The sequence below is a fragment of the Wasmannia auropunctata genome, unplaced genomic scaffold (assembly GCF_000956235.1).
Source record: "Wasmannia auropunctata unplaced genomic scaffold, wasmannia.A_1.0 LD336076.1, whole genome shotgun sequence".
NCBI classification, from domain to species: Eukaryota; Metazoa; Arthropoda; class Insecta; order Hymenoptera; family Formicidae; genus Wasmannia; species Wasmannia auropunctata.
This window is the reverse complement of record NW_012026814.1, coordinates 2,168,887-2,188,879: the sequence shown is the minus strand read 5'-3', so window position 1 is coordinate 2,188,879 and position 19,993 is coordinate 2,168,887. Positions and strand designations below refer to the sequence as shown.

At 40.4% G+C, this 19,993-nt stretch overlaps 4 protein-coding genes across 8 annotated transcripts; 2 read left to right on the top strand and 2 right to left on the bottom strand.

The window, feature by feature from the left end:
* Positions 1 to 2,267: 2,267 nt before the first annotated feature.
* LOC105449495 lies at positions 2,268 to 4,443 on the bottom strand. Its single transcript, XM_011688749.1, has 2 exons — positions 2,851 to 4,443; positions 2,268 to 2,564 (listed from the first exon to the last, which is right to left on the bottom strand). Exons 1-2 carry the CDS (start codon positions 4,441 to 4,443, stop codon positions 2,445 to 2,447), a joined length of 1,713 nt encoding a protein of 570 aa, XP_011687051.1. The 3' UTR covers positions 2,268 to 2,444.
* A 543-nt stretch (positions 4,444 to 4,986) lies between these two features.
* Positions 4,987 to 7,605, top strand: LOC105449262. 2 transcript variants are annotated; one of them, XM_011688375.1, is made up of 6 exons: positions 4,987 to 5,172; positions 5,282 to 5,469; positions 5,552 to 5,609; positions 5,720 to 6,188; positions 6,750 to 6,917; positions 7,004 to 7,605. In XM_011688375.1, the coding sequence occupies exons 1-6, from the start codon at positions 5,148 to 5,150 to the stop codon at positions 7,146 to 7,148; spliced, it is 1,053 nt and encodes a 350-aa protein (XP_011686677.1). In that variant the 5' UTR covers positions 4,987 to 5,147; the 3' UTR covers positions 7,149 to 7,605. The 2 variants fall into 2 exon arrangements, with proteins under 2 accessions (XP_011686677.1, XP_011686676.1); XM_011688374.1 differs by having other exon boundaries at positions 5,690 to 6,188.
* On the bottom strand, positions 7,575 to 9,990 carry LOC105449263 (SET and MYND domain-containing protein 5). The gene is made up of 5 exons (XM_011688376.1): positions 9,812 to 9,990; positions 9,384 to 9,676; positions 8,516 to 8,834; positions 8,266 to 8,443; positions 7,575 to 8,176 (listed from the first exon to the last, which is right to left on the bottom strand). The coding sequence occupies exons 1-5, from the start codon at positions 9,872 to 9,874 to the stop codon at positions 7,851 to 7,853; spliced, it is 1,179 nt and encodes a 392-aa protein (XP_011686678.1). The 5' UTR covers positions 9,875 to 9,990; the 3' UTR covers positions 7,575 to 7,850.
* Positions 9,991 to 10,224: 234 nt separating this feature from the next.
* On the top strand, positions 10,225 to 19,923 carry LOC105449261 (poly(U)-binding-splicing factor half pint). 4 transcript variants are annotated; one of them, XM_011688370.1, is made up of 10 exons: positions 10,225 to 10,369; positions 11,501 to 11,555; positions 14,159 to 14,224; positions 14,503 to 14,663; positions 16,131 to 16,189; positions 17,122 to 17,335; positions 17,697 to 18,183; positions 18,418 to 18,629; positions 18,715 to 19,108; positions 19,251 to 19,923. In XM_011688370.1, exons 1-10 carry the CDS (start codon positions 10,349 to 10,351, stop codon positions 19,358 to 19,360), a joined length of 1,779 nt encoding a protein of 592 aa, XP_011686672.1. In that variant the 5' UTR covers positions 10,225 to 10,348; the 3' UTR covers positions 19,361 to 19,923. The 4 variants fall into 4 exon arrangements, 3 of the variants coding, with proteins under 3 accessions (XP_011686672.1, XP_011686673.1, XP_011686675.1); XM_011688371.1 differs by lacking the exon at positions 16,131 to 16,189 and adding an exon at positions 15,323 to 15,369; XM_011688373.1 differs by lacking the exons at positions 10,225 to 10,369; positions 11,501 to 11,555; positions 14,159 to 14,224; positions 14,503 to 14,663 and adding an exon at positions 15,323 to 15,369.
* The last annotated feature ends 70 nt before the right edge of the window (positions 19,924 to 19,993 follow it).

Genomic DNA, 19,993 nt, shown 5'->3' with positions numbered 1-19,993 from the left:
TGCAATAATACCTTGACGTTATTTTGAATATATTTTAGTACGAAAGGTTCATTATATAGAAGAGAACAAAAGTGAAATATATATGAAATCAGTCACACGGTCGAATACTATCACACAAATATATACAAATATATATATATATATATATATATATATATATATATGTATATATATATATATATATTTTTTAGAAAACAGTACAAATGAACAGAGAAAAAGTTTGAAGAAGATTTACGTTGTTCGAAGGTCACTTCCCCAGGCGAGTTTAAGTTACGTCTCTTTTTTGAGTTGTTTATGCGAATCTAAACATACACGATAAGTTTGAAATGGCCCAATTAGTGCGTAGCAGCGAGGTAGCAATGACTTGGTACATAATTGATATAATTACGCGTACTTTTTATTACGTGCCTTAAGATATCCTCTACATTAAGTATTACCGTTGTGTGCTTGAGCCGATTTTACTAGGGGTACTATTCCTTACCGCTTTTTTCATTCTCTTAAGACACCGAGGGTCTTGTCGATACGTTAGTTCACATTCCTGTTCATAACCGGTGCAGTCACGTACTTATATATATCACTTTTTCTTGCATTCATTATTATAACGAAAGTATGTTGAGATAAGTGCAGGGGACAAGTACTGTTTTTCTTACCGATACACCGTTAAGATAAAGAAACGACGAAGTTTCGAGCTCTTTTTTTTCGCTTGATTTGCATTTGAGCTTTTCTTAGCAAAACAATTTAATCGAATTTCCGATTAGCAGAACCACATGTAACATTGTAATTAAAACTTACAAAAATTGTACTTGTATCATACAAATGTAAATAGAAAGCGGGATTGTTCTTCTCTTCGTAAACTTTAAATAACTTTCCTCTATTAGGTACTTAAATTGTGAATTGACGACTGATTGTTTTACTGTCTTAAAGTGATATTTTATTACTTGTGAAAATTAAAGATTAAATGTTTGCTAAAGAACTGTTTACTTTAGGAATAGAATTTTTCTAGTGTAGCGTACACTTTTTTTTTTAGAACTTTCGTATGTGTGAAATCTAAAATATATATATATATGTAAAAGTTGCTTTTTATTATACAATTGCGTATCTTTATGTCACAATTTCAGAAGCGAATGCCTATATAGTTATTGTGAAACTTTTTTTTTCACTCCGTAATATTGTTAATACCTATTCGGGAATCTAATTTACTTAAACTGTTGTTCTTTGTTTTATATGTCGCGAGGCGAATGTATAATACATATAATTTATACTGTTGTTGATTGAGTACTTATATATGCATTAAATACATCGATGCGATGTACAACTACACTGTAATTGTTAGGCATTGAAGCGTTGAAAAGCGAGTCTTTCTACATGTATCTGCACGAGGTGATCCTACAATTAGCAGGACCTGAGAGATACACGGTAGAAATAAAATGAAATGTAAAAAAAAGGCAGAAGCCAGTTTGAAGTACGTCTGCACAGTCTAACTGCTAATCGTGGGTCGCCTCTATATGGAAATATTTTACGCGCAACATCTGGTCTTGTGGATTCTGTATCGAATGTGTCGAGCTAGGAAATGGTTACCTGACATTGTTCTCTCCCTAGATTAATGATCGAAGTACTTACGAGAAGAAAAAAAAAGGGGGGGAAAAATCGATAAGAGAATTGCGATGAATTATTAATATTTTGTACTATCTGAGTCTAAACTGAAATATTATGTGTAGAGAAGAAATATATTACACCTGATATGAAAAAAAGCAGCATTCTATTGCAAATAGGTCTAGATTACTATAAACTGTTGTATAGATGAAGTTACAGCGTGGAAGATAAAATATTAAAAAAAAAAAAAAACGTGACATTTTTTACAGAGATGATTTACACGGTATATGTAATATAAATGAATGTCGTGTTAATATGTATGCTCTTCATTTCACATCTATATTTATTGAGACTTGTCATGTCTATGCGCATCTTTAAAGAACGAATTTATAATCATTATTTAGTAAGTTTGTTACTTACTGCCATATGTTTAGTGTGCTACGATCGTTGAGCCCCTCTTCCGTATTTAGCGTATATTCGTTTCCAAATAACAAAGCATGAAAATTTATTGCCTCCAGTTACTAGCATGCTAAAGATTAATTACAATTACATGTGTATTACAATATACTCCAGAAATATCAAAGCTAGCAAGCAGAGCGAAAAAGTTAAAGGGGCGAGAGGAGGAATTCTTGTGAGAGAAATGTAATGTTTCGAAATAACAAAGAGAGCCGATCTGACATGTGACAAAGTTTTATATGAAAGAATATTTATCACAAATAAATACAATGTTCTTCCTTAGATTATATTATCTTTATAAAATGTCTAGAAATTAGAAATATCACATCTGTCATAGACTTATATCGTTTGTACCGATTCTCTCTTCGCGTTCTCATTTTTCCGACATTTTCATTTTATATAAGAATTATAATATATAATTTCCAACAACTCTCTTTCTGTACATATACATAATTTTCTGTACCATAATTATGTAATTGTATAAAATATAGATGCTGTGTATACAAAATCTCTTTCTGAAATGCAAAGACATAGGATATATATTTAAAAGATATATATATATATTTATCATATAACAAATATAAAATCTTTATCACATACGAATCAATAATATATATTAAATTAAAAGAGAATAATATAACAAAGTTGGCACTAAAGTTCTAATCTAATCATACTGGAACTAGACAGCCTGTTTTCTAATACAGCAATAAAAAACGAATGGAATTCTCTCTTTTGAATATCTTAAACATTAAAATGTATCAAACTTAAATGGATGGCTAGCTCATTTAAATACCGTTATACCTGCGACAATTCCGTGCGTACAATCTTTTTGATCTCGCGTAATTTTGTCATGTTCAATTCGTTGTTCGCTATCGAATGCAGCAATGACGTTATTTTAGCGTTTATGAAGACAGACTTGTCTCTCCTCGGCCCCTTCTTCCTCTTGACATCCTGCAGCGGAGAGTTTACGAAATTCTGTATAAGGCACCACGGATGCCCCTCGTTCATCAACGTGATCAGATCCATACTGATGGACGAGGCACAGGATATCCGATTTTCATTGACGGGCATCTTCATCGCGAGCGCGTGACTGTCCGTGACTCTCTTCATGCAGAACGTGCTTCGGTTTTTGGAAGCAAGAGCGAACACCACGTAACTGTTCTTCGGCAGATTGTTCGGGATGCTTAAGCCGAGATAGCGATGCCTGCCCAGCCTGGACACCTCGATGTCAGGCCTCAACGCCAACTTTTGTCTGGCAGCGTACATGTTTATCCTCTTCAGCTTGTCCTGCTCGTCCGACAGGCTCTCGTAGAGCGCGTTCAGCTCCTTCACTTTGCTGCAAATCTTCTCCATGATAGTGTCCGTACGTTGAAACATTTCAGTACGGAGAACGATGTTGTTGTCGGTCGACATAGAGACGTCCAGCTCCTCGAGAGACAGCTGGACCAATTCCCTGCCTGGCGACAGACCGAGAATCACGTTCGGCTTGTAATACTGCACGCAGGTGAACGTCCTCGCCTCCACCCTCGCCTCCCGAACCGCCTCGACGAACAGCTCCTTCCTCAGGTAGTACAACTTGGACCGAGTGCAGCACACCAGCCACAGAGTGTTCTCGGCGTGCAGACTGAAACCGGCGCAGAGCGCCGTGCAGTCCCTCGCGTTCTCCCCGAGGTGTATCCTCTCGAACGTCAGTCTGTGTACCTCCGCGTGCCGCCCGTCGCCGCCGTCGTGCACCAGGATCACCACGTTCGCCTGCTCCGTGAGCAGCAGCAGACCCGCCACCTTCATGTCCCGCCGCTTCACCGGCAGGATGTCCACGACGGCGTTGTCGCTGGTGTGAATCAGCTGCACGGAGTCGCCCCTCAGCACGTACAGCTTCCTGTGGTAGGCGACGACGCAGAGATTGCCCTCGGTCGTCCAGCCGGCCGCGAGGCTGCTCACGAGCCGCGGCTCGGTGCACGCCGGGTTCAGCGGGTACGTGCACACCGCCGTCTCGCTCACGCCCGGCACGAGCGGGAACAGCAGCGCCGAGGACTTGTCCTGCTTGTTGTCGAGGTGGACGCAGCCGTTGCTCCGGGCGGTCAGCACCTGGTAGAACTCGCCGCCGATGTCCAGCGCGTTCTTGCTCAGCACCGCGAACTCGCGACACCGCGACACCTTGTACGCGCCCTGCGGCGAGCAGATCAGGAAGGCCCGGTCCTCGAAGAACTGCACCTTCCTGACGGGGACCGGCGTCGTCAGCACCCGCGCGTCCCGCGCCCCGTTCTCCGTGTACGGGAAGATCGCCAGCTGATCGGCGTTCCAGCAGAAGCACGTCTCCACGCCGTAGAAGTCGCGCACGGCGAAGTGCCTCGCCACGATTTCCTCGTTGCCGATCACGATGTACCGCTGCATCCTTCCGTCCGTTCCCCCCTCTCTCTCGCACATATCGCCGATCGAATTCACGAAGAAGCTACGATGAAAACAACATCGGAGCGAACGCGCGAGTTAACAGGAGCAAACAGGAGGACTAGTTAACCTCGAAATGATCTTGGAGACTTTACGTGACAGAAAGTCTGAAGCTCCGGAAATTGCCGCACGCGGTTGAACAAATCAGAGGCGATCCATTTTACGGGCGCTCACTTTAAAGTGAAATTTGATTGTAGGAAACGAAAATGTGTGAGTTATGTAAAATTCAAGGTAGATATATTTAACGAAATGAAAATCTTAAAACAAAATACAGGAATAAATAAAATAATGTTGTACTGCGGCTGAATGTTATTTTTGCAGCTTTATATTAAAATGAAATTAAATGAATGCAGCAATAACGACGGATAATTATTAAAGAAAAATAGTTTAGGATAACTTGTTGACACAAAATAGTGACTAACACACGCTGCGCATCTGCGGATATATGGAGCACTCAGCGCTGCTCGTGACAGTGGCGCGGCGGTAGTGTCGACCGTCCGCCTGCGACGGGAGGGGGGAGTGAATGGGGGTGCAATTTTGGCGCGCACGAACGTGGCGTGTGCGCCGACTTGAAAAATGCCGATTTGTTGACTTAAAAGTCGCTCGCGCTTCTCACGCGACTGCACGGTATCGACGGTCGTTCTACATGGATGTTATCCGCGGCAGCGATCATGTGTAAGTACCCGCGCGCGGGCCCGGGTCTCCCCGAATTCCGGGACCCTCGGAGGTTATGCCGCACAGTGTGTGCGCGATGACCGTTTACATTTGATTTGAAATGTCGCAGCGTCGATGGTGCTCGTCAAGCGTCAGTTGTCCAAGGTGATAAGGAGGTTCAAGTTCGAGGAACTGGAGAGCGCCGTGGTGCCCGTCTTCCCGGAGGTCTCCTGGGCGCGCGTCAGATCTAAATTGGTCAAGAATCACAAGAGTTTCACGGTGGCCAACGCGCTGCGCGTCATCGAGGACGTTCTCGACGTAAGAATCGCCGCCCCGTATTTCGCCTGAAATTTACACATTTTTTTAGACGGTGTCATCCTTACGTCTGGTTTAATTGCAGAACGCGAATTTACGGGAGAAGGAACTGCGCGACAGATTGACAACGCTGGAGGTGATAGGTAAAAACAGCCGACACAAATGTTATATAAATTCAAAATTCTAATTGTAAGCCCGATTAAAAATTTGTGTCAAATATTAGTCGTCGACTCACGAAACGACGATCTTTCAGACGTAAGCAGACACGACGAGAGAAAAGTGTGGTATGGATACGAATTGACAGGTTCGAACGGGACGTCGAGGCATGTCGAAATGCAGGAGATGCAGGAAGGCATCAGAGAGGAATTTCATTCGAGTGGCCTGGACATGAGCGTGAAAACTGTAATGCACAACAACGTCACGTTTATATGCGTTCGAGAGAAGGAGAAGAAGAAGAAGAAGAGTGAGCGATCCACCATGCCGACCTTCTTTGCCGTGTTCTTGGGACACAAGTATTTTTTCTGCTCGAAGAAGACTGTGCCCCTTCACTATGTGAAAGTGATGGCCATCAGTCTGGGCTACAGCAACAGCAGGAGGATCAGGCTGATGGGCAAGAACCTCAGATCTCTGATAAAACTATTGTGGTTTAAGCAGCAAGGCGCCTTGCACGCCGAAGATATTGGTCGACCACCAGTTTACCAACCGTCTAATCCTACCGTCAGGTAAGAAAGTGCGTCTTTTTCTATTTGAAATATAATTGGTTATAAAGGTTAGTGTGAGTGCGATGCGATACTTTGTACCCAAGTCTTCATGTATATTTCATATTTAAGTTAAATGGTAAGATCAAGATTGAAATTTTGGCTACATTCGAAATATGCTCAACGAAAATTCTTTTAATGGTAAGATCAAGATTGAAATTTTGGCTACATTCGAAATATGTCCAACGAAAATTCATTTAATCTGTTCTTGGATTAAAATAGAATCATAATTCAGAGATTTGATTGTTGTGTATCGCACAACTCGATGAGAATTACGAAAGTGAGCAAATTCACTAAATGTTGACCAATGAAATTATAAATATTCTAGCAAATTTGCTCTCATTTTTGTAATTTTCATTAAGTTGTGCGATTAGATCTCAGACACCATTCTTTCAAATTCTTGATCTTTAAAAATCTCTACTTGTTTTTATACATACATTTGACGCTCAAGGTACTATGAGACATCTTATTGGATTCAATGCATTGTTTTGTACATTGTATAACGTGCAAACTTTTTCGTTACAGTAATAACGGCGTGGATTACACGCAGCGCAAGCAACGAAAAAAATACGCGGAACAGTGTTTCAGCAAGGATCCTCCGATTCTGGAGAAACTCGTTATAACGGGGCCAGAGGAATCTATAAAACACGACGCTGTGGCTTCGAAGTTACCTGCCGATAGCTTGCGTATAAAGTAAAAACAGTTTTTTTTTTTTACGTTTATCCTCGAGGTCACACAGGATTTGTACATTCTCATTTGAAATTTCGTTTCTGTTTCAGCTGGGAATTCCATAGTCGCAACTTAGCCAGGTTTTTAACTGTTTTAATCGAAAGACGTGCGTTCACGCTGCCGTTACCCGAGTACGTGTCCAATCTCATGACACTGGGGAAAAACGTATTGACACTTCAGACTAACGACCGGTAACTCGGTCGTAAATTACGAATTTCTTATGGCGACAAAAGCTGAGAATTCACGATGCCCGCATATTGTTTTATATCAGTTATAAAAAGAATATTAGATATTAATTTTATACAATAACGATGTGCGATGTCGCGCTGAATATAATTAAATAATCGATAACTGTGTACAAAGGGTAAAATGAGATTATACATAGGTTGATTGGAATTGTACATAAATGTTATCGACGTAATATAACTGGATTATTTATGATTTCGTGTAAACATACATTGTAAAAAATAACGGTGAAGTGTGAGAGAGAAATTAACTGTTAAATCAGCCCCTCAGGCTCGAACTGGTGAAAGAGACAGGCCAGAGGCAGAGAGTGCAGAACACTGTATTAAATTTATTACATAACTTTGTTACATAGAAATGCCACTGAAAGCGTCTGTTACATTAATAAAGTACGTTTATTAAAAGTTTATTCAAATGTGTGTGTAATGGTGTTTACAATCCTACGTGCTACGTTTTACTGCTTTACATAAAAATTCACTTAGCGTATGATAGTCGAGTAAAGCGTAAATCGGGATATCCATTAGGTAGAGTTGTTGACAAGGGGCTTTGATATAATTCGATATATATATATATATATATATATATATATATATATATATTTGTTTACTTATGAAAATTATATCACTGTTCCTTGTGCGTCTTCGGCCACAGCACTCACAAGTCCTCGTCGGACTCCTCCTCCGATTCGGACGTCACGTCGGGATCGTTCGCCTGCGCCCGGCACTTGTCGCAGTGACAGATAAACAGATACAGGGAGCTTAGCGCCTGCTGCCTGGAATGTCTGCTCCTCTCGAGCTGGCACTCGTCAAGGTAGCTCGTGCAGATCTCCTCGCCGACCTTTATATCCCGCACCGCCTTCAGCACCAAAGTGTTGTTCGAATAAGGGAACTCGACGATCGCATTCGGCACGCAACTGTGGTTCACCGACGACTGCAGAACGTAGAGCCCGGATCCTTCGTTATTCAGAAACGGACCCACCGCTGCGGAAGGAAGTGTCGGATGTTACGTAAATATTTGTTCGAACGCGACATTCGAGGAGAAGTAAATCATAAAGACAGGATAAAATTACCCTCGTCCATGGCGTCATAAATTTTCTCTATCAACTTGTCGACGTAAATCCTTTCGTCCTTGGGCAATTCTAAAGCGGAAACGTTCTTCACCCAGCGGCTGAATGAACTGGTACCGATCCCCTGTCCGTTCGTTCCTACTAAAGCTAAGAGACTTCTGAAACCGTCCGGCGTGAACCACTGAAAGTAACGATGCCAATTAATATTAATTACGTACGATGACAATGATCCATGTATGTATATGTTACACACGTGTGCGGTATACTCAGTGTTAAAAGCGTCCTTCATCATCTGCTGAAGAACGTCAATCTGTCCCGCGAACTTCTCCCCCAACAGGTGGTGCACAATCTCGTGCGTGTTGTTGGAGACGGTACGATGGCAAAACTGCGAGAACATCGCCAGAGCTTCCTCCCGGTCGTTCGCTTGGTTAACTACGGCGACCATCCTCGCTAGCAGCATGATGGACGCATTTTCAGGTGGATAATGCATTTGCTTCCACGTTTCGCACAATTGATTCAGAGGATGGCTCTCGTCCTTGACTCTGTCCTGTAGGCACAGCGTGCTATGATACCTGAAAAAGGGTAAATAAACAAGTACATTAGTGCAACACATTCTTAATGACACATTAGGTTGCAGCGAATATAAAAGTTCGACTGTAATTACAAATCAATAGCCAGTACAAATCTGGAGTTATGTGTGTGATTAATCCAATTTTATGTAGATTATTAAAAAAATGTAGATATTAAATATTAAATATATCTTTATATATTTAAATTTAAACATTAAATATATATAAATATTAATATGTATGTATAAAACATAAAATATATAAATATATATAAATTTTATGTAACTTCTAAAAATTCCTTTCAATAGGCCTATTTCTGAATAATAAAGGGTCTCTAATTCAAATAATTATATTTATAATTGGTTGCAAATTTCAAAATCGATTTCGATCTCTACTGAGATCCCCTTTAATTGATGACTTTTGACAGACATTAAAACCCATCACAGATTTGGTCATTGATTTGCGACTACAGTTTAATGTGAATTTAACTCGCAATACATTAACAAGTCAAACAAATTAATCGTATCGTAAAACTCATTGTCAGTAGATCACCTCTGAAACGCCTCGTTCTGACACTCCACGCTGCAGTACTTGACCCCGCACATGGGGCATGCGGTTATCAGGCTCTTGTTTACTTCGCAGCACTCCTTGTGCGGCACGACGAATCTCTGATCGCCCGTCAGCCTGCGGACGTTCTCCTCCGCCGTCTCCAGCGGCCTCATGCAGTGATTGCACGCCAGGTAGCCGAACTCGGAGTTCCACAGGAACTGACAGCACACCACGGGCCTCTCCTCGAGTATCACGTCGCCCTCCTTATACGCGCGATTGGCGAACAGCCCTTTGCCCTGCGAGGCGAATACGCGAAATTAATAATCCATCCGGAGGGGACAGAATCTCTCTCTCTCTGTCGGGGATTGTCGTAGAGGAAGGGATCACGGAGATGACGTGCGAACGTAGGCGAGAAGAAGTACGCGGCTCACCTTCTCGTCGTCCACCACCTTGATGTAGAAGCCCTTGTCCGCCATAACCTCGTCGTCGATCATACCGTATGCGAGAGCTACACCGGGCGGGGAGAAAAAAACAATCCGCCGTGAGACCCATTCAAAACCTAACCCCACACTACCCAGGCGATTCAACGACCGCCGTGAAAGCTGTCATCACGGATGAGCGCACCGCTCGAGTCAAATCACCCGCTCGCTCGCGCCGCCGCGAGTAGTTATCTCCCTCTCTCGTTCGCGTTTTTTTGCGCGAACGAGGGATGTTAATAAACATCTGGAGAAATATGTAGGAATAAAAAATTTCACTTGGCGAAGCGGTGGCCACGACAGACCACGAACGGACGCTCAACGGGGAGGCAGCGCGGCGCGACTTCCGGCGCGCGGTACTTCCGCAAAGAAGAGGCGCAGAGCGTGCGTGCCGCTGCGAGTGACTCGTCGCGCGTTTTGTGACTTCGTCAAGGAAGAGATCCTCGGCAGAGATTCCCAGGCCATCCTCCCCGGAGCGATCCTCGAGGAACGATGAACGGAACGATGGCCATGGTGAGAGCGAGTCCCTACCGCGCTCGGAGAGCCCTCGGAGAGAGCGCTGCCCTCCGCCGTGATGGCCCATCGGTTAACCCTTTGGCGGCGTAATGGCGATCGCGCGGGGTCCCGCGCGTTCCCCGGACGCGGCACGCCGAACACGTCGGCCTCGACGACCCTCTCGCGCGGCCGCGCGGCATCCAACGACCGCGGCTACGATTCGAGAGAGCCGCGTCCGGATGGACAGATCTGTTGAAAACGAATTTTGCAATGTTTATTGTAAATTTTATTTCGCGTCGGCAGTATGCCAACATAAATAACCAGGCAGAATAATCCGTTGGCAGAACAGAACGGCAGATTGACTGCGAGAACCAAGTTGAATCTGCTATTGTGTAATCATTGAGTAAATTGCAAAATTGTATTTTTGCAAATAACATTCCTTATTCAAATAATTATAAAATTCGGCAGATTCGGCTTGATCTCCGCTGGTGGTCTGCTGATGGAATACAAGTTTAGTGCATTGACACAATTGGTGTCAATTTATCATAACATTTTGTTCAAATCTGTTGTCAAACTGTTAACAGGATCCATTTGACATTGCAAATGTTTCAACAAAGTACATATTTGATTAATTAGAAGATAGAATTTTACTTTAATTTTACTTTACTAATTGGCCAATCAAAAAGTGCTTCGAAGCATTTGTACCATCAAGTGGACTGTAGTCATACGTCTGATGTATTGTTTACTGTGACAAACCTGCCAAAAACAGATTTTGTAAATATTTTATAAATTCTGTTAACAGAACGACACATAGATTTTATTAGCAGAGTGTATTGATGGTTAACTGAGCAGACTCTACTATTTTATAATTATTTAAATGATTATTTAAATGACAGATTCTACTTGTGATCTGCTGTCAAATCTTATGTCTGGCAAAATAAGTTTAACATGGACATAATGCTAATCTGCCACGGTATATATTTTATTTAAATTCATTGAAAAATTGTTAGTATATGAATAACATTTATATTATAATTATTAAGTAACATTTCATTTATTGAAAATATCAGACAAACAATTCCATTGATCTTATGATATAGATAGTCACGTTGACTTTATGTTACATTTGAATTTTGTTTTCGTTTGCAGGCACCGACGTCGCAAAACAGTGCGGAGCCGCCGGTGAAGAAGAGCAAAGTGGAAGGTAAATTGCTAATGCAACTAGATAGCCGTTTATACCTGTGATAACTACGATATTACATACATAACTTTGCTAGTGGGAAACGCAATGAAACAAAGAAGCACGACAGCGAGTGTAATATGTGTATTAACGAGCGAGAGAAACGTGATGATGGAAAAATGCGTACAATAGCTACTTAGGACACTCAGGTGCTAGCTTTCTCTTATTAAAAAAAAAATAAATAAAAAAAATGAAACGTGCTGCCATACTCTATAAAAGCTGCGGAATGCGGTCTGAATTCAGAAGCAGTTTTTGAGCGATAAATTTTCGGTAGGCTAGGGTAAATAGATGAATGACTGTATGGCGCTTAAATCACACTAATGTATGGTTGTCCTTTTGTTCTGAGATGTTACAGCGGAGAGACAGTACAGAATCCGTGGCCTACGACTGAGCGGTGATCACGAACGTGCGCCAAACAAAGAAAGACTACATTCGTTGAACAGAACAAATCAGAGTTTAACAAACTCCCACTACTGTACCTATTGCAGAGTACGATGAATACTTTTAGATAGGTCAGCATTTTAGGGCTTAGAGTCTCTCTCTCTCTCTCTCTCTATCTCTGTTCCTGATTATGAGCCTCTTTTGGAGGATAGGGACGCCACTTTAATTCCACCCGTTATAAATGATGTATAAAATTATCGGTAATCTAATGTCGGTTAAGAGACACGTATTTTTTTTTTTTTTTTTATGTATATGTATGACCGTCTTGTGGAGTTATTACTATCAAAGCAGTAATATCTCTACCTGCAAATGTCGAAGCGTCCAGAGGCTCGTAATCGGGAGTGGCAATGGCGAAAAGGTGTACATAAAATTTTTCATACATCCATGTGTCAAAACAATTTGTTTACATTTGCATTAGGTGATAATGAGTGATCGATAAGTCCCCAGCACTTGGACGTCGATATAGCCATGGATGTGGCTTAAAGAGATTTTGTCTAATTGAAAGTCCCTCTCAAATATGAGACCCGAAAACGTGGTATACACGGCCTCCCGCGTCACGCCTCCGTTCTCGCATTTTATTCTGCCGTCGCAGGATACGCGCTGTTTCCGAGACATGTTATAACGATGTCCGAGTGTGCACGCAGGCGATGCGAGTGAAGAAAAGAAAAAAAAAGAGATTGATCGCAAATACGATTTAGACTTGTGTGACGTTGAGCCTTGAGAACTCGAGTAAATTGCATTCCGGATATCGAATCGCGGAGGAGAAAAAAAAAAGAATTTCACGGGTCTCTGCATTTTACAAAGATCTCGCCATTGCTACGTGAAATAAAAATTGTTAGGTTGGAAAAGTATTGGTAGGTTGGAGAAGGCAAAGACTAAGGAAATGGCGCAGAAAATGCACTGAGAGTATTCTCCTTTGCTTTGTGCTTACAGATTTGTGCGTCGCCTCAATCTCGGATAATTTGCGCACAACCGTCATTGCTCAGCCCAGAACACGGTTAGCTGTAAATCGAATGAAAACTCGCACAAAACTTAAGAGCCATTTTTTTTTTTAATTCATGAAAAGTCGAAAAACTGACTTCTGTTTTTCTGTTTCTGATTTCTGTTTCAGAGACTAGCAGACCAAATTGGTTATGAAAACCTAATCTAATTATGACTAGTCTGATCTTTTTGGGGCTGATTGTGCAAACAGTAATTAGAAAGCTCAAATTTAATAAGACTCCTCTCCCGGCTATGACTGATTTTTTATCAAAGTTTTTTACGCATACGATTAACGTTCGGTCCATCCACTTTTTTTTTTCTCTCTCTACAAGTCGTGTTGTACAATCGTTCCGTACAATCGTTTTCCGACAAAATTTCTTACCTGTGGTCTTCGTACAATCTACAGCTTTGTTTCTTCTGCAATCAGGCATGCATCAAACGAGAGATATTTCTTCGTTTCGATGTTTGCACAAATAAATATGATTTTCATATGTACAATTTTTTGCATATACATGCCTTTGTGGTACAGCATACATGCACACATCGAACATAACACACCATACAAACCATATTTATTAAAAAGAGTTGTAATATATTCCTTGATCGTTTTAATTTCTGTGAACTTACAGTTTGGCGGACGGTTTTATCATAGCAGCTTCTGGCAAGGCGTCACGGTACTCCCGTGCTAAAGAAAAGATATTCCACAATACGAATAAGAATAATGCGCCCGCATACATCGAAATGCGACTAATAGAAGTTTTACTAGCCTAGGGCAATAGGTCGTCCGGCTGTTACACATCTCCGTGTACGAATCTGTACATAATATAGATGTTTCCCCCCTTCCCCCCAAAAAAAAGATTTGTCAAACGTCTGATTGCTGAGATAGAACAGTTATTTTAAATATCAATTTAAATGCATCAAAGAGAGAGTTTTCACGAAATTGGATTTCTGAAAAAAAAAAGTGAAAATAACGGCCACCCAAATTTGTGCTAACGAGAAAGTATAATCCCTGATCCATCGGTTGAATCATTTGAGAAATAATTTGGTGGCGTAACTGGTTCTATTTTGAAAAAATGAAATGTTTGAGATACTCTCAATATTTATCTACTTTAATGCAAGCTGTCTAATGCATGATTTCTTTGTAGGAAATGCATCAGAGTTCTTACCAGGTCCCATATATGATCTCAATCAAATTGGCCAAGTCGTGGCTGGTACGTATATTATTGTATATATATATAATTTACTTTATACTTTTTTAGATATTTTGAATCTCTTTTTACTAATTCGATTCAGGTTAGCTTAGAGAAATGATGTATAACATTATTAGTGACACATTATTTTTTTAAGTCAGTTCAATTTAAGCAATATTGAGCATTGACGCAGATTTAATGGACGTTTAGCTGATAAGATCTGATCTGAATAGTTGTTCTTTGTCGCTTTGAATTGTCCCTAGATCAGTCGGACTTATTCCTATTTTGCGATTTTACAGGACCTGGCGCTAAATATCTGACACTGCCTGGAATATTAGGAGCTGGCTTACCGAAAATTTCATCCGAGCAACAGGACACTGTAAACCGGGCGAAGAAATATGCGATGGAGCAAAGCATTAAGATGGTCCTCATGAAGCAGACCCTGGCCCATCAGCAACAGGTGACTTTTGAACTGCCAATAACTTCGCTCACATTTAATGTCGTTCCATTATGTCATTCTTGAAATTTAATATTATGATTATACTTTTTCCAGACAATTCTATTTGAATTGTAATTATTTTAATCCAATTAATCTGTCTAACCTAAATCTTTATTTCTTTATAAGAATGCATAATGGATATATATGCACACACCTATACGTGCATGTATATGATAATTAAATTGCCGAATTTGCTTATTGGGAATAAATGATCAGAATTAGTGATAAAATTATTAAATTTTAGTTTAATAATTAAAATTATTAAATGTTAATTTAATAATTTGAAATATTACATTTATAAGCCTTCTTCCTATCTTTCATAAATATTGTATCTCGTGATAGCGTTTTATTCATAATAAGGTAATCTGATCAGCCAATTCGGTGATTAGTGTATAAATATGGTTTAAATATTTTGTTTACATATATAATTTGTTTTGTTTACACATGTAAATTGTCTATTCAGCTCTTTACCGATTTATATAGCATATTATATAGTATTCTAAAATATTTAATATACATATAGCTCGTCCCGCCGAGTCAATTACTATACAGATATTTAAAAAAAAAGAGAGAAACGTTAGAATTAGACTCTGATTGGCTCATTTTTTTTCTCCCCGCAGAAGAATAAGTTGGTCCTGCGGCAGCAAGTTTTATTGCTAATGTGCAGGTTAGTGTCATCCAATTCAAGAAAGAAACGATAAATCCACCTTATGGTCGAACACTCCCTAAACATTTTCCCGAGTCGCTACCATAAGAAAAGGTTAGATACATAATTTGTGATAGTATAGTCGGCGGGAGCAGAGCTGTACAACACGCAGGAGGATAAGTTATTGTCAATGCATGAATCATCAGATGATCTCAACGATATTCTTCTGAGCTCGACTGTTTCTTCGCCTCAAAGAATAAAATTGGCGCAAAAACTGTACTTTAAATTTATTAAGAAATGCAGCGAATAAAAAGAGAAATTTTGAAATAGTATTCTGACATTCCATATAAACTCGGGTTTGCCTTATTTTAAATTTTGTAAATTACATGAATTTTCATACATTGCAAAGCATATAATTCATCCATGCTGCAGTTTTGAATAATTATTCTCAATATATAGAGATTTATATATAAGATATTTTCTTTTAAAATATATTAATGTATATAATCTAATATGCATATAATATCTTTTAAAATATATTAATGTATATTCTAATATATACATATAATATATATACTTAGATTTAGATTTTTGTAGTGTTAAAAAAAATGCCAATGCATGTTTTCGACAAAATTAAAATTAAACACGTTGATAATTGAACACGTCGAGCGAAGAAGTTGGAATGGTAAAAGAGCTTGTGAGGGATTACTTGAAGTCAATGAAATGTGTTGTAAAATGGGGGAGGGATATCAATAGAAGGCCTTTGGTCCTTTGTGTTACAGCAAATGGCTAGTCAACGGAATCAGGTGCAAAGACAGCAGGCTCTCGCTCTCATGTGCAGGTTTGTTTGTTCTTTGTCTTAATCCTCGAAACTTTCGTGCAAGAGAAATATATCCCTCAAGAGAGTTATACTCGAACATTTTATTATTTATTTAAAGAACACTATTCGTTTTATATTTTTAATAATTATACAATGAAGTGGATTAGAGAAGTGGCTATATAATAGAGCCACGAATACTTTAACACTAGAAGGATACTGATAAAAGTTTTCTAGTCAACAAATTACAGAAATTAGTTTCTTATAGCTTTTATATTATCCATGGTCCTCAGGCATCCTGCAGCAAACATTGATCGTTATCCTTCCTATACATCGTTCATTTTCACAGTATCATGCTAATTCTGTTAGTAGTAATTTCCATGTCTTGCAGTCGTATCATAACACTCATGTATATACAAAATTATATATTAGCAAAAATGTATTAAGTCAGACTGTAAACAGAGATTTTTTTAACATGTTTTTTTTTTCATCTTACAAAAAACAAAAAATATTTTTATATCAGAGATTATTAATTACGTAGGCTAAATAAGTAATCATACTCTTTATCAATCACTTGCAGAATTCTATATTTCTATGTAATATTTGTATATGGATGATTTTTGTGAAATATGTAACAATCTTTTCTACTGATAAATACTCTACTGTGATTAACTATTAATGCCGTTGTTGCATAAACTGTTATAACAATTGGATAAATGTGTATTTTAATATTCGAGATGTGTAACGTAAATAATACATTAATCTAAATAAATAATAATATTGATATAAATTAAATATGCTTTTCGAAATTTTAAATGCATGATAATTCTAATGCAAGTGATGGATATGTGGAAGTTCGAATAAAGTTACGTGTTATTTTAGCAAGAAAATACATATATATATAGTTAGATTTAATATTAACATTAATGTCAGTAACATCTATAATTGTACGACAGGGTTTATGTGGGCAGCATCAGTTTTGAATTGAAAGAAGACACGATCAGGCAAGCTTTCTTGCCATTCGGACCGATCAAGTCCATCAATATGTCTTGGGATCCCGTTACGCAGAAACACAAGGGCTTCGCCTTTGTCGAATACGAGATACCCGAGGCCGCGCAACTTGCTTTGGAACAAATGAACGGTGTCATGATCGGTGGCCGCAACATCAAGGTAGCAGGACGTACCTATATAACGAATTTCCTGTCCCCCAGCAATCCTATCATCCCGCCGGAGGTCGGCAAATTTTTATTTAGTCCTTTTTAATCCGATACCTACGATCTTCGAGCGAACTGCATCTCGACTTGCGATTTGCTCGAAAATCTCAATTCATTAGTATACTTTTGCTTTTTGTATACACATTACATTTGAGTTTCATTTGCTTATTGAGTTACATCCCATCATTCATCATTTTGTATGTTATATACTTATTTAGTGAATAGTTTTGCAGTAATAATATTAACGCGTAACGTTATATAGAGAACACATCTTATAGATTATCTCTCTCTTTCTCTCTCTCTCATGCTTACCTCAGGTCGTGGGACGTCCGTCCAATATGCCACAAGCGCAGTCGGTGATCGACGAGATCACCGAGGAGAGCAAACATTACAACCGCATTTATATCGCGTCGATACACCAAGACCTCACGGAGGATGACATAAAGTCGGTTTTCGAGGCGTTCGGGCCGATCACGTACTGCAAACTCGCGCAGGGTAGCTCGCCGCATCGGCACAAGGGTTACGGCTTCATCGAGTACGAGACGATGCAGGCTGCGCTGGAGGCGATCGCCTCCATGAACCTGTTCGACCTGGGTGGCCAGTATCTGAGAGTGGGCAGAGCCATAACGCCGCCGAACGCGCTCATGGGACCACCCAGCGGCACCAGCATGATGCCGACCGCGGCCGCGGTGGCCGCGGCGGCCGCGACGGCGAAGATTCAGGCGATGGACGCGGTCGCCAGTAACGCGGTCGCCTTAGGTCTCACTAAACTCGGAGCCACCGCGCCGCCGATCCTAAATCAAAGTTCGTATACTTGTAATTCACTGACACGCTTAAAGCCTGTTTTCACAATTCGCGGTTTAACTCGATTTAACCGAAGTTCAACTCGCTGTATCTTTTTCTAATCTAAGAATTAGGAGATAAACAGTAAGCTGAACCGAGATTGAAGTTAATTTTATATCTGTGGAACCGGGCCTAAAAAATCGAAACGTTGCAAGAGAGGGAAAAATCACATCTTTATACCATTATCCCTTACAGCACTTCCTGGCGTGGTACGACCTACCATAGCGCCCGCAACAATAATGGCGCCGCCGACGGTAGCAACGGTAGCGCCAGTGATACCTCCACCTGGCATCGCCATACCGCAAACCTTAACGCGGCCGCCCGCGATTATCCAACCGATTCCCGGCCAGCCGGTTGTCATACCACCTCCCGCTGTCGTCGCGCCTACGATCGTCGGCACGCCAGTTGTAAGTATCAATATAACTCGAAAAAGCATTGAAATAAAAAGATACTGAATCGTCAATAATTGTGAAAAATCTGATTGCTCGTCAGATACCAGTCACAACGACCGCGAATTCGGATGTCATGAGGCGAGCGCAGGAACAGGCGGCTCATCAAAAGCAGCAGGAAGAGTTGCAGAAGAAACTATTGGAGGAGACGGAACCACAGACGCTGCAGCAGCAGGAAAATATGTCGATCAAGGGCCAAAGCGCGCGTCACCTCGTGATGCAGAAGCTCATGCGTAAAGTCGAGTCCCGAGTCGTTATTTTGAGAAATATGGTGGCGCCGGAGGATGTGGACGAGACCCTGCAGGAGGAGATTCAGGACGAGTGCTCCAAGTTCGGTGTGGTCGTGCGGGTTATCATTTATAAGGAGAGACAGTCCGAGGACGACGAGAACGCGGAGGTCATCGTAAAGATATTCGTCGAATTCGCCGAAATGAACGGTAAAATATATCTATATAACGCATAGGAGTAAATTGATCGTACTCTCGTCTCGAGTATATGAAAAAAAAAATCTAGATTACCCTGTAATATATATTAATAGTCCGTCACGTAATTATCGAATTGATTTTTTTGCATTTTCAGAAGCGGAACGCGCAAGAGATTCGCTAAACGGTCGTTACTTCGGCGGACGGCTGGTTAAGGGCGAGCTGTACGATCAAGCTCTATTTGATAATAATGACTTTTCCGGTTGATGCGCCCTCGTTTTTGGTATCCGATTACGTTTTTATCAATTAAAATTCGTATAAAAGGAAATTTGACAAAATTTAACGTTGACTGATAGCCTTGATCTTCGTTGTTTAAGCTACTATTTATAATGTGAGATCCTCGTAGTCCTCACGCGTTGAGCAGTCGAAGTCAAATTATTACACGCGATAACACGGCTCTAATCGCAAAGTTCGTAGCGTGACCAGGTCGCGAAGTGTCGAAACGGCACGACTTGCAAGCAGAAAGCTGTACAAGTTTGTCAAATGTGATTTAGAATGTCTCGCGTACATTCGACTCTTTTTTTTCATCCTCCCCACATTTTAAACGAAACTTTATATACTCGATCACGTATGTTATTAGTTTCAGTATCACGGGCCAACGCCACAATTGCAAACTAGAGTCGTAGTATCTCGAGAAATATTTCGTACACCTACCCAGTATATAGTACCTTTGTTATGATTTTGTCGAGATTGTATATGAAAGCGGTAGATCTTAATTTACTTAATTGTATAGAAAAAAAATAGACTTAATAAATCATTTTACATATACATGACTCTTGGAGCTTAACGATTCAGTATGTCTCGAGAATGCGGTCGATATTGATCTAAGTTTTGAATTAA